Source organism: Triturus cristatus, chromosome 10 (genome assembly GCF_964204655.1).
Source record: "Triturus cristatus chromosome 10, aTriCri1.1, whole genome shotgun sequence".
NCBI classification, from domain to species: Eukaryota; Metazoa; Chordata; class Amphibia; order Caudata; family Salamandridae; genus Triturus; species Triturus cristatus.
The window spans coordinates 89,496,395-89,508,921 of NC_140593.1; the positions used below are offsets into that span (position 1 = coordinate 89,496,395).

The 12,527-nt window shown below is 46.2% G+C and overlaps 1 protein-coding gene across 1 annotated transcript; it reads left to right on the top strand.

Annotated features, from left to right (window-relative positions):
• The first annotated feature begins 300 nt into the window (after nt 1–300).
• Nucleotides 301–11,887, top strand: LOC146788919 (cis-aconitate decarboxylase-like). The gene is made up of 6 exons (XM_085630484.1): nt 301–616; nt 2,167–2,221; nt 3,814–4,001; nt 8,021–8,113; nt 8,759–8,964; nt 9,952–11,887. The coding sequence occupies exons 1-6, from the start codon at nt 596–598 to the stop codon at nt 10,871–10,873; spliced, it is 1,485 nt and encodes a 494-aa protein (XP_085486610.1). The 5' UTR covers nt 301–595; the 3' UTR covers nt 10,874–11,887.
• Nucleotides 11,888–12,527: the final 640 nt, after the last annotated feature.

Sequence of the window (12,527 nt, forward strand, 5' to 3'; positions counted from 1 at the left end):
ATGTTAATATTTTTTGTGGGTGGAAAACTGTCTTCTAAGAGGTTAATTAATGTTTGATGATTGAACTCAGGTCTAATTATACGCTGTGCTTTGTAAAATGGTCCGATCATGTCTTTGTTTGCCTAAAGCAGATTTCAACATAAGTAAAGAAATAAAAACATGTATAATAGCGGATTTTCTGTCCGGAGTTTCCTCCGAGTATTTCCCTGTTGTTTCCCCGAATCTGGACACACCTTGCCCCGCCCCCTACAGGTCACGTCACTGGGGATGTCTCTTCCTCCAGAGCCATTCACCTGAAGTGAATATAAACGATGGAAGAGGCAGACACAGACACCAAGCACCAGGGACATCGGTCTCCTGCAACTCCAAGAGTCCAAGACAGCTGCACCCCGCCAATAGTAGAGACATCTGCACCCAGCAACACCAGAGACATCTGCCCCCTGTTGACCCAGAGACATCTGCGTCCCTCCAGCACCAGAGACATCTGCCCTCCAGCACCAGAGACAGCAGCCGCCCTCCAGCACCAGAGACAGCAGCCGCCCTCCAGCACCAGTGACGGGCGCTCTATCAGGAGAAGAAGGCTTCAAGGCGCACAATGCTGCTGTCTACCTTCCAGGTGAGGCTCTGTTCCTTCCAACCTGCGTGTTCTCGCGTCGCTCAGTCGCTGTGTTTACTTGTTTTATCTGTTGATTCGAGGCGCTTCCTGTCTCTGTGACAAGGAGCCGAGGCCCTCTTACCAGACTTCCATGAGTGCTGGAGAGGTTTTACTGCACGTGCAGTGTGCCTCAGAGGTGCTGGAACCATTCTTAGAGGGGAGATGCACACCACTAAAGGCATAGGGGAAGTGTGTCAGTCTGTCTTTGAAAAGACGACACGCCCGAGGAAACACATCGGAATGGCCTCTTAATTGTGTGGGCTGGTGTAGCGCCTCGTGCGCCCCGTGTTGTAGTGCCGCTGTGCCACATACAGATGGTTAACAAGTATTAATTCTAGATTTCGTCAGTGTTTTTACAAAGTCTGTCCCCAGACCAGTTAAAGCACTTTCATTGTTTACACTTTTTAAACTTGTTGGGGAACTGAGGGTGGGAAGCACTTTGATTCCTTGCCTCATGCAGAGTGTCCCCGGAGCCGCCCACCCCCCCCCCTTCACTGAGAGGGTGTGTCTTGCGTCGTGTCTCGCCACACGCTAACACTTGCACAGCTGCACCGGCCGTTATTAGAGCCCCAGTGAGTGGCTGAAAACACGACCGGGAGTAGACATCGCACGGGTTTAGGACAGAGATCTGCGCACACGGAAACTGACGCTCCAGAGTCTCACGCGAACACACATACTTTCTTTCTCTTTCCTTCTCTCGCTTCTTCTTATCCTCTTTTCTCATATATTTTTCTTATTTCTTTTTCTTTCCCACTTCATTTTCTTTCATCCTCTCAATTCCTTACCTTTCTTGTAGATATGTATTTCCTTCTATATGAGTGTCGCACACGGACGCACACTTTTCTTTACTTTTTTCTCCCTTCCTTGTTGCCTTTTTTTCTCGTTTCATCTGCCCCTCTCATCTATTCTTTCTCTCTTTCTTTCCCTCTCACTTTTTCATTCTCTCGCTCTTCCCTTTCCCACGCTTTCCAGTTTCTCTCTGTTTTCATCAATCCACCCAAGTGCCAGGTGTAGTGGGATATCACCAGTCAGTCTAGGCCCCGGATGTCACCACAGGGTTCTCTTCTTCTCGCCCCTGCTGCTGCTGGCATGATCCCCGGGACCAGGAGTAATAAAGTACGCGCAGGGGTCAGCTAAGGACATGCCAGGGGTAGCAGTGCCCACCCCACGATTCACAAGCAAGCCTTGCACTCGGGCGCTAGCAGAAGGGAAGACGCCCGTGCGAGGGTCACTTTCTACACTGTGCGCAGGTCGTCCTTCCATCCCTTGAAAATTACCAATGGGGCCCCGGAAGCATTCGTTGTAACCGACGTGCAACGCACACAAGTCACGCGCTGCACTGTCGCTAATGCATCTGCCTCGCTGATGCGCGGCCGCTCCATTGAGTCCATGCCGCACGCACAAAAGAGTTGAGATTCAACATTTCTTGGAAGTGGTGCCCGTGCCTGACCCTCAGGGGTCCACAAACACAAATAAATACCGTCCTAACATCAAACACTCTTTTCTTTCAGAAATCAAAGCCCGTCCTCTCGCTGTCCAGACGGACCCACACTGCGGCCGTGGAAGGTAGGTGTCTGCGCAAGTTCACACTGGGACTCAGGGAGGGGGGGTCTTTGTGTCCTAGTGTCTGATCACTGTGCTGTGTCCTATGGTTTGTTTAAAGTTCTGTGGAGGGTTTGTTAATGATCTGTGTTCGAAGTTTTGTAAAATGTTGTGTTCTAGGGTTTGTTAAATGTTCAGTGTCCTACGGTTTTTAAAGTTCTATGTCCCAGGGGTGTTAGAAGTGCTGTGTCCTAGGGGGGTGCTAAGGTTTGTTAATATGCCGTATCGCAGGGTTTGTTAAATGTGCTGTGTCCTAGGGGTGCTGTGTCCTGAGGTGTGTTGAATGTCCTGTTCCTAGGGTCTGTTAAATGTCCGGTGTAAATGGGTTTGTTAAATGTGCTGTGTCCCAGGGTTTGTTAAATGTGCTGTGTCCCAGGGTTTGTTAAATGTGCTTTGTCCTAGGGGTGCTGTGTCCTAAGGTTTGTTGAATGGCCTGTTCGCAGGGTTTGTTAAATGTTCGCTGTACATGGGTTTGTGAAATGTTCTGCATCCTAGTGTTTCTTAAATGTTCTATGTCCTAAGATTTGTGAAATTTCCTGTGTCTCACAGTTTGCTAAATGCTCTGTGTCCTAGGGTTTGTTAAATGTTCTTTCTCCACAAGTTTGTTAAATGTTCAGTGTCCTAGAGTTTGCTAAATATCTACGTCCAAAGATTTGTTAAATGTTGCGTGTTGTGGGGTTTGTTAAATGTTCAGTGTCCTATGGTTTGTCAAATGTTGCGTGTTGTGGGGTTTGTTAAATGTTCAGTGTCCTATGGTTTGTCAAATGTTGCGTGTTGTGGGGTTTGTTAAATGTCTGTGTCCTAAGGTTTTTTTACATTTTCTGTCATGGGGTTTATTAAATGTCCGTGTCCTGTTTTTTTTTTAATGTTCTGTGTCGTAGGGTTTGCTAAATGTCCATGTCATAGGGTTTGTTAAATGTTTCATGTCGTAGGGTTTGTTAAATGTCCATGTCATAGGGTTTGTTAAATGTTCTGTGTGGTAGAGTTTGTTAAATGTTCTGTGCCGTAAGGTTTGCTAAATGTCCATGTCATAGGGTCTGTTAAATGTCCATGCCATAGGGTTAGTTTCAATGTCCATGTCGTAGGGTTTTTTAAACGTTCCATGTCATAGAGTTTATTAAATGTTCTGTGTTGTAAAGTTTGTTAAATGTTCTGTGTCATAGGGTTTGCTAAATGTCCATGTCATAGGGTTTGTTAAATGTTTTGTGTTGTCTGGTTTGCTAAATGTCCATGTCGTAGGGCTTGTTAAATGTTCCCGGTCGTGGGGTTTGTTAAATGTTCCATGTCGTAGGGTTTGTTAAGTGTTTTGTGTCCTACGTTTGTTAAATGGTCTATGTCCTGGAGTTTGTTAAGTGATCTGCGATCTAGGGTTTGTTATATGCTTCAGTGTGTACCATCCTGATGTAGGTCTTCGCTCAGCCTCATCTCCATGTCCGCGTGATGCTGGCTGAGATCCGCTTGAGCTTGTTTTCTTTCGGATCCAGATCCGCTGGATTTCTTGTCTGACTCTACCCAGGCTAGCAGTAGATCTTATCCTCTCTCTTCTTCCTGTGCAGCGTTGGAAGGGTCCCCCCTGGAGAAGGCGGTCACTAGCAGCTTTGCTTCTTTTATCCATGGAGTGCAGTTGGATCACTTGTCCCAAGTTGTTCGACACCGCAGCAAGCGCATGATCCTGGACAGCATCGGAGTTGGATTGGTGGGAAGCACAACGCATGTGTTCAACATCGCCTTGGGATACTGTCAGGTAAGATGAGGTCTGGAATCCACCAGGCAGCACATTATGGAACAATCATCCTTTTAAAGGGAACCTCTAGACCACAGGTGCCCAACATAACCCTAGATACTACAAGGTGTGATCAGGCCTAGACCACTGTAGGAATCACTCTATAGAGCATTGTGTGAACTTTTTCAGAAGTCCCAGGACAATCAAGAGTTACAGGGCTCAAAGTTTGACCATCAAAGCCTTTTACCACTTGTGTCCTGGGGTTTAACTCTACTATTAAAAACAAAACTGAACTAAAGAAACTGAACACTAAGCACACCCCTTTAGCACTTGAACCCATTGGTAGCAAATTTGTGCAGTTTCAAGTCTTACTCAAGGAGGTGGTGTGGGATTGAATGAAACGTCTATTAGCAATTATTACAGTTATGTCCAACCAGTGTTTTCAGTCAAAGCGAAAACATACTGTACCTCAGTCACACAACAGAAAACTGTACATAAAAAATTAGGGACAAGACAAACATGGTACACAATAATTAATGTAACAACTTCTGTTTGAGGAAACAAATGATTTCCTGTCCAAAGAAATTGTACGATCTATTCAGTGTGAACTCTGGCCCACTGCCCTATCGAGAGACGGGTTAGTGCAGGTCTTCTTGTTCCCTCATTTCTGGGTTCTCCTCCCCGTCTACCACTTCTCACCAGAAACATGACTAGGTTTGTGCCAGGGTATGTCATTTTCTCAAGCCACAGTTCTCTTAATGCTCTTCTCTTACACTGTACATTAATCTTCATAGTCCTATGGTGATCGGTTGAGTCTTGCTGGCTGTGAGTTGGCAGTGTGTGTCTGCCAGTGGTCTGTGGTTCCACACAGCCCACAAGGAGAGGTGTTCTGACTGAGCCCAGCCAACACTATTGGGGTGTCTGGGCCCAAGGGCGATGCAAGCTGCAATCCGCCAGCGCGGCTGAGTTTATTGCTGGGCCCTCATTGGTGCTTCTTCCTTGGACCTAAACACAAGTCCCCGGCCAAACGAAGTGCAGAGTCAAACCAGTCACAGCGATGGTCCAATGGAGGATGGGAACAGACCGCTGATGACAGTGTGATCTTGTCATGGCACCTACACTTTCAAGATGTTTTAATTTTATATAAGGTGATGATGCTCAGTTCTTCAGGACCCCGTTAGTCACATACTTAGTTTCATTATGGGGAGAATGAGACAGGTGATGTTGTGATCTCAGTGAGCGCCCTAGTGCTCACAGGCGCTTTAGTTTATTAACACCCCATAGGTGCCACAGAGTCTCGAAGCCTCACTACACAGACTGACAGTGCGAGTCTTTCCTGAGTTGCAGGTAGCTGTGTTCCGCTCCACCTGCCTCAGCTCCTCGCAGTCCTCCTTTTCAAGGCAACGTAGTCTTTGGGCCAGGGCATCTCAAGCCCCTTCACAGACGCCAGTCAGCTCTTCCCCTCAAGGCAGGTCTCAGGCAGCTTCTCCAGGCAGATTTGTAGAACATCCTGGGTCCGGTTCTCAAACCGGGCAAAGAGGCGTTACAGTCAGTGACGTCAATTTTCAAGCATAGATAAGTTTCCCAGGACCACTGGGGTGAAACCCTAGCATTCTGGTAGAGAAATCCTCATACACTGGCTAGTAGGGTCTACCCAATACTTGTTCTAAGTTTGAGGATAGTCTGTGCCTTCCACAAGTCCAAGGGTTTAAGGCAGTTCACAACTTTAGCACATTCCTCCTAGACAGGTTCATGTAGTCATTGCCTCACAGTGTTAGAAGGGCAATGAGTCTCTTCTCAGGGGATACCCAAAATAAAGGCACACTATCTACGACTCAGCTTGTTGGGGTTTACCCTTCTGAGGAGCAACGGAGCAGGAAAGAGCAGGGGATTCCCCTTTGCTTCATCCATCGATCTCCTAACCTTTCCATCCTAGAATCTGGTCCACTGCAAAGGGCCTCAGGAATGTCGCATGGAGCTCTGCAATTCACATTGCGGTCTGGGGCTCTGTCCACCACCCTCTTCTTTACCACTTCGTTTCAGAACCTCACAAGGGATTCCTTGGTTTCTACAGTTGCATGCAGCACACTAGTTCTGTGCACATTCTTCTGTACACGTAATCTACACATAAGCATGTCATATATGTCCCACATGGATGCAATGATGGAGTCGTTTGCAGGGCAGAGGTAGAGCACTTTAAAACACAGGAGAGGCCAGGCGGTAAACTCTCCTTGGCCAGTTACAGGCAATAAAGCCTGTCCTGACACTTGATTTGTGAGAGCCTCCTCTGTCAATCTTCTACAGCCTGGGAACTGATGCAGTCTCGTTCAGATAAGGAGGGTGCAGTTGGTGAACACCTCTAGACCTCAGAACCCAGCTCTGGACCTTGTTCTGTTTCACAAGAACCATCAGCCCACACTCATGATTATTGTGAGTGCTTAGGACACACTCATGATTGTCATGGGTGCTTCGGGCACACTCATGTTTGTTGTGGGTGCTTAGGACACACACTAATGATTGTTGTTGGTGCTTCGGACACACACTCATGATTGTTGTCTGTGCTTAGGGCACACACACCAATGATTGTTGTGGGTGCTCAGGACACACAATCATGATTGTCATGTGTGCTTAGGGCTCACGCTCATGATTGTTGTGGGTGCTCAGGTTACAAACTCATGATTGTTGTAGGTACTTAGGATACACACTAACGATTGTTGTGGGTGCTTAGGACACACACTCATGATTGTTGTATGTGCTTAGGGCACACACTCATGATTGTTGTGGGTGCTCAGGGCACACACTCATGATTGTTGTGGGTGCTCAACACACACACGCATATTTGTTGTGAGTGCTTAGGACACGCTCATGATTGTTGTGGGTGCGTAGGGCACACACTCATGATTGTTGTGGGTACTTAGGACATACACTCATTATTGTTGGAAGTGTTTGGTTTATAATAAAGAAATACAGTATGAAATCAAAAGGGGGACTGGAGAACAAGATCCACACTATGCAGCATCATGCATGGGACTTTTTCACCAGTCACCTTTTAAAAGAAATCACAAGAAAAAGTACCCTTCAGAAATTAGATGGATCACCTGCTCAGACACTTTCAGATAACAGACAAGATGGGATAGAACGCAATTCCACGTCCGCTAACTAAACTGATGCAAATAATAGATGTTCAATTTCAAACTAAAATAGTGCAAGATAAAAGACACCACGAATGCATGCAACCAAATACTCAATCATGTTTTAATCCATTAAGTCATATCTGTTTACCATCAGGGTGGGAGTTTGCTATGTAAGTGTATTCAAATTCTATTATGCAGGAGAAAATAGACTTCAATAAAAGCAGCAACACCCAACTAAAGGCAGGAGAGATGTTTCAGTAAAATATTTACCTGAGATGTTACTAATTAAAGAAAATCAGATATCAATTCAACTAACCGGCCATGGGTCAACAATTTTACAACCAGTTTCTGCCGCTATGTGATCTGTAGACAAAAACGTACTGTCAACTACATCCTGGGCAGTACCGTGTACAGAGTTGTACGCAAATAGTTCTGTGTTTGATGTTCTACGGCTAAGACTTCAGAGTCAGACAACCATCTACCATTAGATAGGAAAGGTCCCAAAAAGCCTAGGTTGGTGAATATGCCAATGGTATTTACTTTTGTAAGATAAATATACATTTAATCTCTCTGTGACTATGTTTAACAAGGTTTCCTGCTCCTTACAATGGGAGGTGAAGACACCTGTAGGGTGGAGAGGGATGGGTGATTTAGAATGTTCTCAGCACCCATGATTGCGAAGAGTTTAGAGCTCGGTGCATCTTACGGGATTGTGTCTGTGCGCTTTAAGGAGCAAACCTTGCACTGGGATAGGTTATCTCCTAAGCAGCCTGTGGCCCTGTACTATCCTGTGCATGACCCATGTAGGGGTATCTATACTCCCAAGTGGCTCCTGATGAACCCCACAGGATGTATCAGTCGGTGCATTATTCCCTCATAAGAGTTTCTCTCTTTCTCCTCTAACAGGACCTGTATCCCTCTTCTGTAACCAGCTCTGTTTACGGACGACATGGACTGTGGCTCTCCCCCACTCTGGCTGCATACTCCAACGGAGTGGCGGTAAGACACCAGGCAGCTGCCTCTTATTCAATCAATTGATTAACCCATAAATCTGTGTGTAAGGTCAGTGCAACTGTTAGGCTGAGGTGAGAGGGTGGAGATCAGACAGCTTTACACTTTGACTAAATCCCCACCCCTTATTTACATCAATGTGGTTTCACACCACAATAACCTCCCAGGTGTGATCTTTGAGATTCTAGGATGAACATGCACACTCCATGGACGTAGTAATTGGACATGGATCTGGTTCCCTGATTGTTGTGTGGCAAATGGACTATTTATTCTCTAAAGGATTCCAGAAGGTGATGGCGTAGATTCTCTGCTACTTACTAGGTACTGTTTTCCTGCCCCTCTGCCCTCTTTGGAGAGGGGTTCTCTCAGACAATAGCATAGCTCAATGTCCAATGGTGAATTTTGGGATCATCTCCCTTCTGTAATATGTTTCTATAGGGCAGAGGATTAGTCAATCTTCTGAATGACATCATGTCTCCTCTGCCTTCTGTACAGAGCTGCTATTGGTCAATGGAATTGTGCTCTGCTGATTGGCAGACCTTGGATCCTCTCTCTTCAGTACTGGGCAGCAGTGCTGTCTCTGAATATTCTTTAAAGGTCCCCTAACTCTCCTCTCCTCTCCTCTCTTCACAGACTCATGCTATGGACTTTGATGACACCTGGCACCCTGCCACCCACCCCTCGGGTGCTCTGCTGCCTGCCCTCTTGGCTACTTCTCAGATGCTGCCTGTGGGTTCAAGGCCCAGCGGTGCAGACCTCCTGCTGGCATTCAACGTGGGCATCGAGGTGCAAGGAAGACTCATGAGGTTCTCCAGTGAGGCCAGCAACATCCCAAAGAGGTACGGTGATGCACACCAAGACGATGTATGTGTCGAAGAGCTATGAGCAATGCTGACAGAGGGTTTTTTAAATCAAGGAGCTATGAGCAATGCTAAAAGAGGGTTTTTTAAACCGAGGAGCAATGTGTAATGCTAACTGCAGGTTTATTCTTAATTGAAGAGCTATGTGTGATGCCCCCAAATGACATTTACATTTCAAGAAGTTATCCATGATGTCTACAGATGGCATTTAGGTGAAGAGGGTCCATGCATGATGCCTTCAGAGTGTTTAAATAACCTGGACTATATATAATAACCACAGAGGACGTCAATCAACTTAACTTGCATTTATCATGCCCTCAAAGGACAGCAAGTTCTTCAAGATGTACATGTAATGGCCAGAGAGGGCACCACTAGCTCAGCGAGATGACCATAGTGGGCATTTATACCCCCGTAAAAATGTGTGATGAGCGCAAAGGACAGCAATACTGCCAATAGGTTCATTTGATATTCCACAGACGCCAAAACTATGCCTCCGATGCGCGTATGATGCCCACAAAATAAGCACATGCAAATGGATCTTAGTAGGTTGTAAACATTCAATTTTCTTAATGTGCCAATACCCCACCATATCATTAGTATACTTGTCTGGCTTTACTGCATGATTAAAGTTGCATTACATATTACATCGCTGACATTACTGTGATTCCTTAGAAACAAATGTCTGATATTAACCTGCATTGGCCACTGTTCACAGTGCATTAATCTCTGTTAACCGCCCACCTCACATGCAATGCACATAATGAGGGGAAAGGACAACTAACAACTGTTAATATTTGAAAGCACCTGGACAGTAAAGCTATTAATAACAGTCCCCTTTAATTGCCACCTTACAGGAAGATAAACACCCCCTTTCCCCTTCTTGGTCATGTTTCCGCTGTGCCTCTTCACATTAATCACATTACTTCACTTGGCATAAATGTCTCATTTTTCTCTGTCCCCTTCCAGGTTTCACCCTCCCTCTGTGGTTGGCACCATGGGCAGTGCTGCTGCGATAGCCAAGCTTCTTTCCTTGAATAAAGACCAGTGTGCCCATGCTCTGGCAATTGCCACTTCCCTGGCAGGGGCACCCATGGCCAATGCTGCAACCCTTGCCAAGCCGCTACACATTGGCAATGCCACCCGTCTTGGGATGGAAGCAGCACTTCTAGCTGCCCGTGGGATGGAGGCCAACCCCCTCATCTTGGATGATGTTCCTGGCTGTTCAGGGTTCAGCGCTTTCTATGGAAACTACCAGCCGTCACCCCTGGAAATGCCAGGTGAAGACTATAGTTTCCTCCTGGAGAAGCAAGACATTGCCTTCAAGAGATTCCCTGCACACTTGGGCATGCACTGGGTCGCAGACGCTGCCATGTCAGTAAGGAACCGACTCGTCAATATCATGGGTTGCTTCAATCCCTCTACCATCCAGAGAATTATTCTGAGGGTCCCAGTGTCTAAGTACATCAACAGGCCCTTCCCTGAGTCAGAACACCAGGCCCGACACTCGTTCCAGTTCAATGCTTGCACAGCCCTCCTGGACGGAGAAGTGGGCATCTCTTCTTTCGCCGAGGACAACCTCATGAGACCTGGTCTGATCAACCTGCTGGAGAAGGTGGTGCTGGAGCATCCTGTAGACAATGAAGCCAACTTCGACAAGATGTACGGAGAGGTGGTTCTTCTGCTGGAGGGCGGGACTGTCCTGTCGGGGCGGTGTGATACCTTCTATGGACACTGGAGGAAGCCCCTCAGTCAAAACTCGCTCCGTGAGAAGTTCCGCTCCAATGCTCTCCATGTGCTGCACCAAGACCAGGCTGAGGATATCATTGAGATGGTGGAAGATATAGAGTGCCTGGAAGACAGCTCAAGTCTGGCCTCCTCCCTGCAATAGGCAGCTGTCAATCACAAATATATGCAACAGCTGTCTTTGCCCTCAACTGTATCCCTTCAATGGAAACAGTGAGGTCCATTCCTTCTGGAATCCCTGGAAATGTGAAAAATATGTTGTTAAAAATTCTTGTGTGAATTATAACAGGCCAATCATAGAAATATATTTGCCATTTCAGAGTGGCCAAAACAGATTAACCTTATAGATTCCTGGCTCCTTATAACTTCCCAATGGGGGACTGTCTGATGCTAGTTCTGGGTTGACTCCTTCCGAGTAATCTGTTTTGAAGTAAAGTATTTATAATTCAGTGCACTGCTGCTTTTAGAAGCAATTTTGTATTTTCTATTACGTATATTTATTTTTCAATAATAGTGTGATTGGCTACTGTAATGTAAATTTCAATGTTATTATTGTCGGTCATTGTTGTGTAGTTTGATGCAGGACATTGGCTGGTCCAAAGCTTGTTTTTTGTAACTCATGCTGTCCTATTTATAGAGAAGGCCTAACCCATGTACCATGTGAAGGCACTTAGTCCCGCTAGACTGAGTGATGAACTAATGAAGGATTCCCAAATGGTGGTGGTCGTCACTGCTTGAAGCCAGCTGACCCTGCTAAGATGGGATGGGTGATATGACTGCTGCTTCACCAGGAGAAATTTGTCAAACTCTTAGCCTCTCCATGGGGCACCCAGCAGTCACAGCAGCAGGTAGCACAGGGCATCACCCAGCCACAGTATTCAATAATTCCTGTTTGGACACATACTTGAGGTGTGCACTGGGGCTGAGGGTTGAGTGGGCATGTGTTTATCAGCTGGCCTCAGTGAAGTCAGGTGTTCATCTGATGTGAAATTGGAGAGGACAAGCATCAAGTCACAGGACTTTGCCTTCCAAGGACGGCTCAATTTCAGCCACAGAGCAGAAGCGAATTGGGACTGCAATACCTTTGATTTCTGTCATCTGTTTGTACCGCAACAAGATGTATTTTTGTATAAACTCAATAAACTATTTATTAACTTTGAGCATATCATCTATTGAATAAATAACAAGCATTAAATCCGTAACTGTGACTCAGGACTGAGAAACAACACAGGCACCCCCATGCATTCTGGTGTGCCATATACTGAATATTTGTGATTTGCATTTTGCCAACTATAAGAGGTCAAATGCCCACAGACCAGGAAGTGTTTACAAAGGTGCAGTTTTACCACGCAACTGGGTAGAAGAAATTTGGATTACTCACATGGGCACATGGAGCCTGTCTGATTTTCTCACCTTCAAACTACTCTAGCAGAAGTGCAACTTCCACCCACTCTGACCACCGGGACCTGTTTTTTTTGTGAGAAGCCATTGAAAAGTCAGTCAGGTGAGGGGCAGCTTTGGAACTTTGGGGCACAAGGAACAGAGTTAGTACCGTGTGTTGGGTACTAAAGTAACCACCAGAAGGGCACTAGACATGGGTTCACTGTGCCATAAGAATCAAGCTATACCCTACTGACGAGCCCCAAATTGGGCAAAGCCATTCTGGGTTTGCTTGTCCCCCCTATCTGGAGGGGGTCTTGCCTGGCAGTTCAGGACTCACTGTTTCTACGAAGGGCAGGGCTGGTACTAATTTGCAAAAGGTGGGTGTTTGTCTAGAGTGGCATTGTGGCTGAAAATTG

What these genes read in the sequence shown, in the direction of transcription:
- LOC146788919 (XM_085630484.1), top strand. Translation starts at nt 596, where the DNA reads ATGCTGCTGTCTACCTTCCAG. An exon ending in CATACTCCAACGGAGTGGCG is followed by an intron (nt 8,114 to 8,758) that starts GTAAGACACCAG and finishes CTCTCTTCACAG; the next exon opens with ACTCATGCTATGGACTTTGA. An exon ending in GCCAGCAACATCCCAAAGAG is followed by an intron (nt 8,965 to 9,951) that starts GTACGGTGATGC and finishes GTCCCCTTCCAG; the next exon opens with GTTTCACCCTCCCTCTGTGG.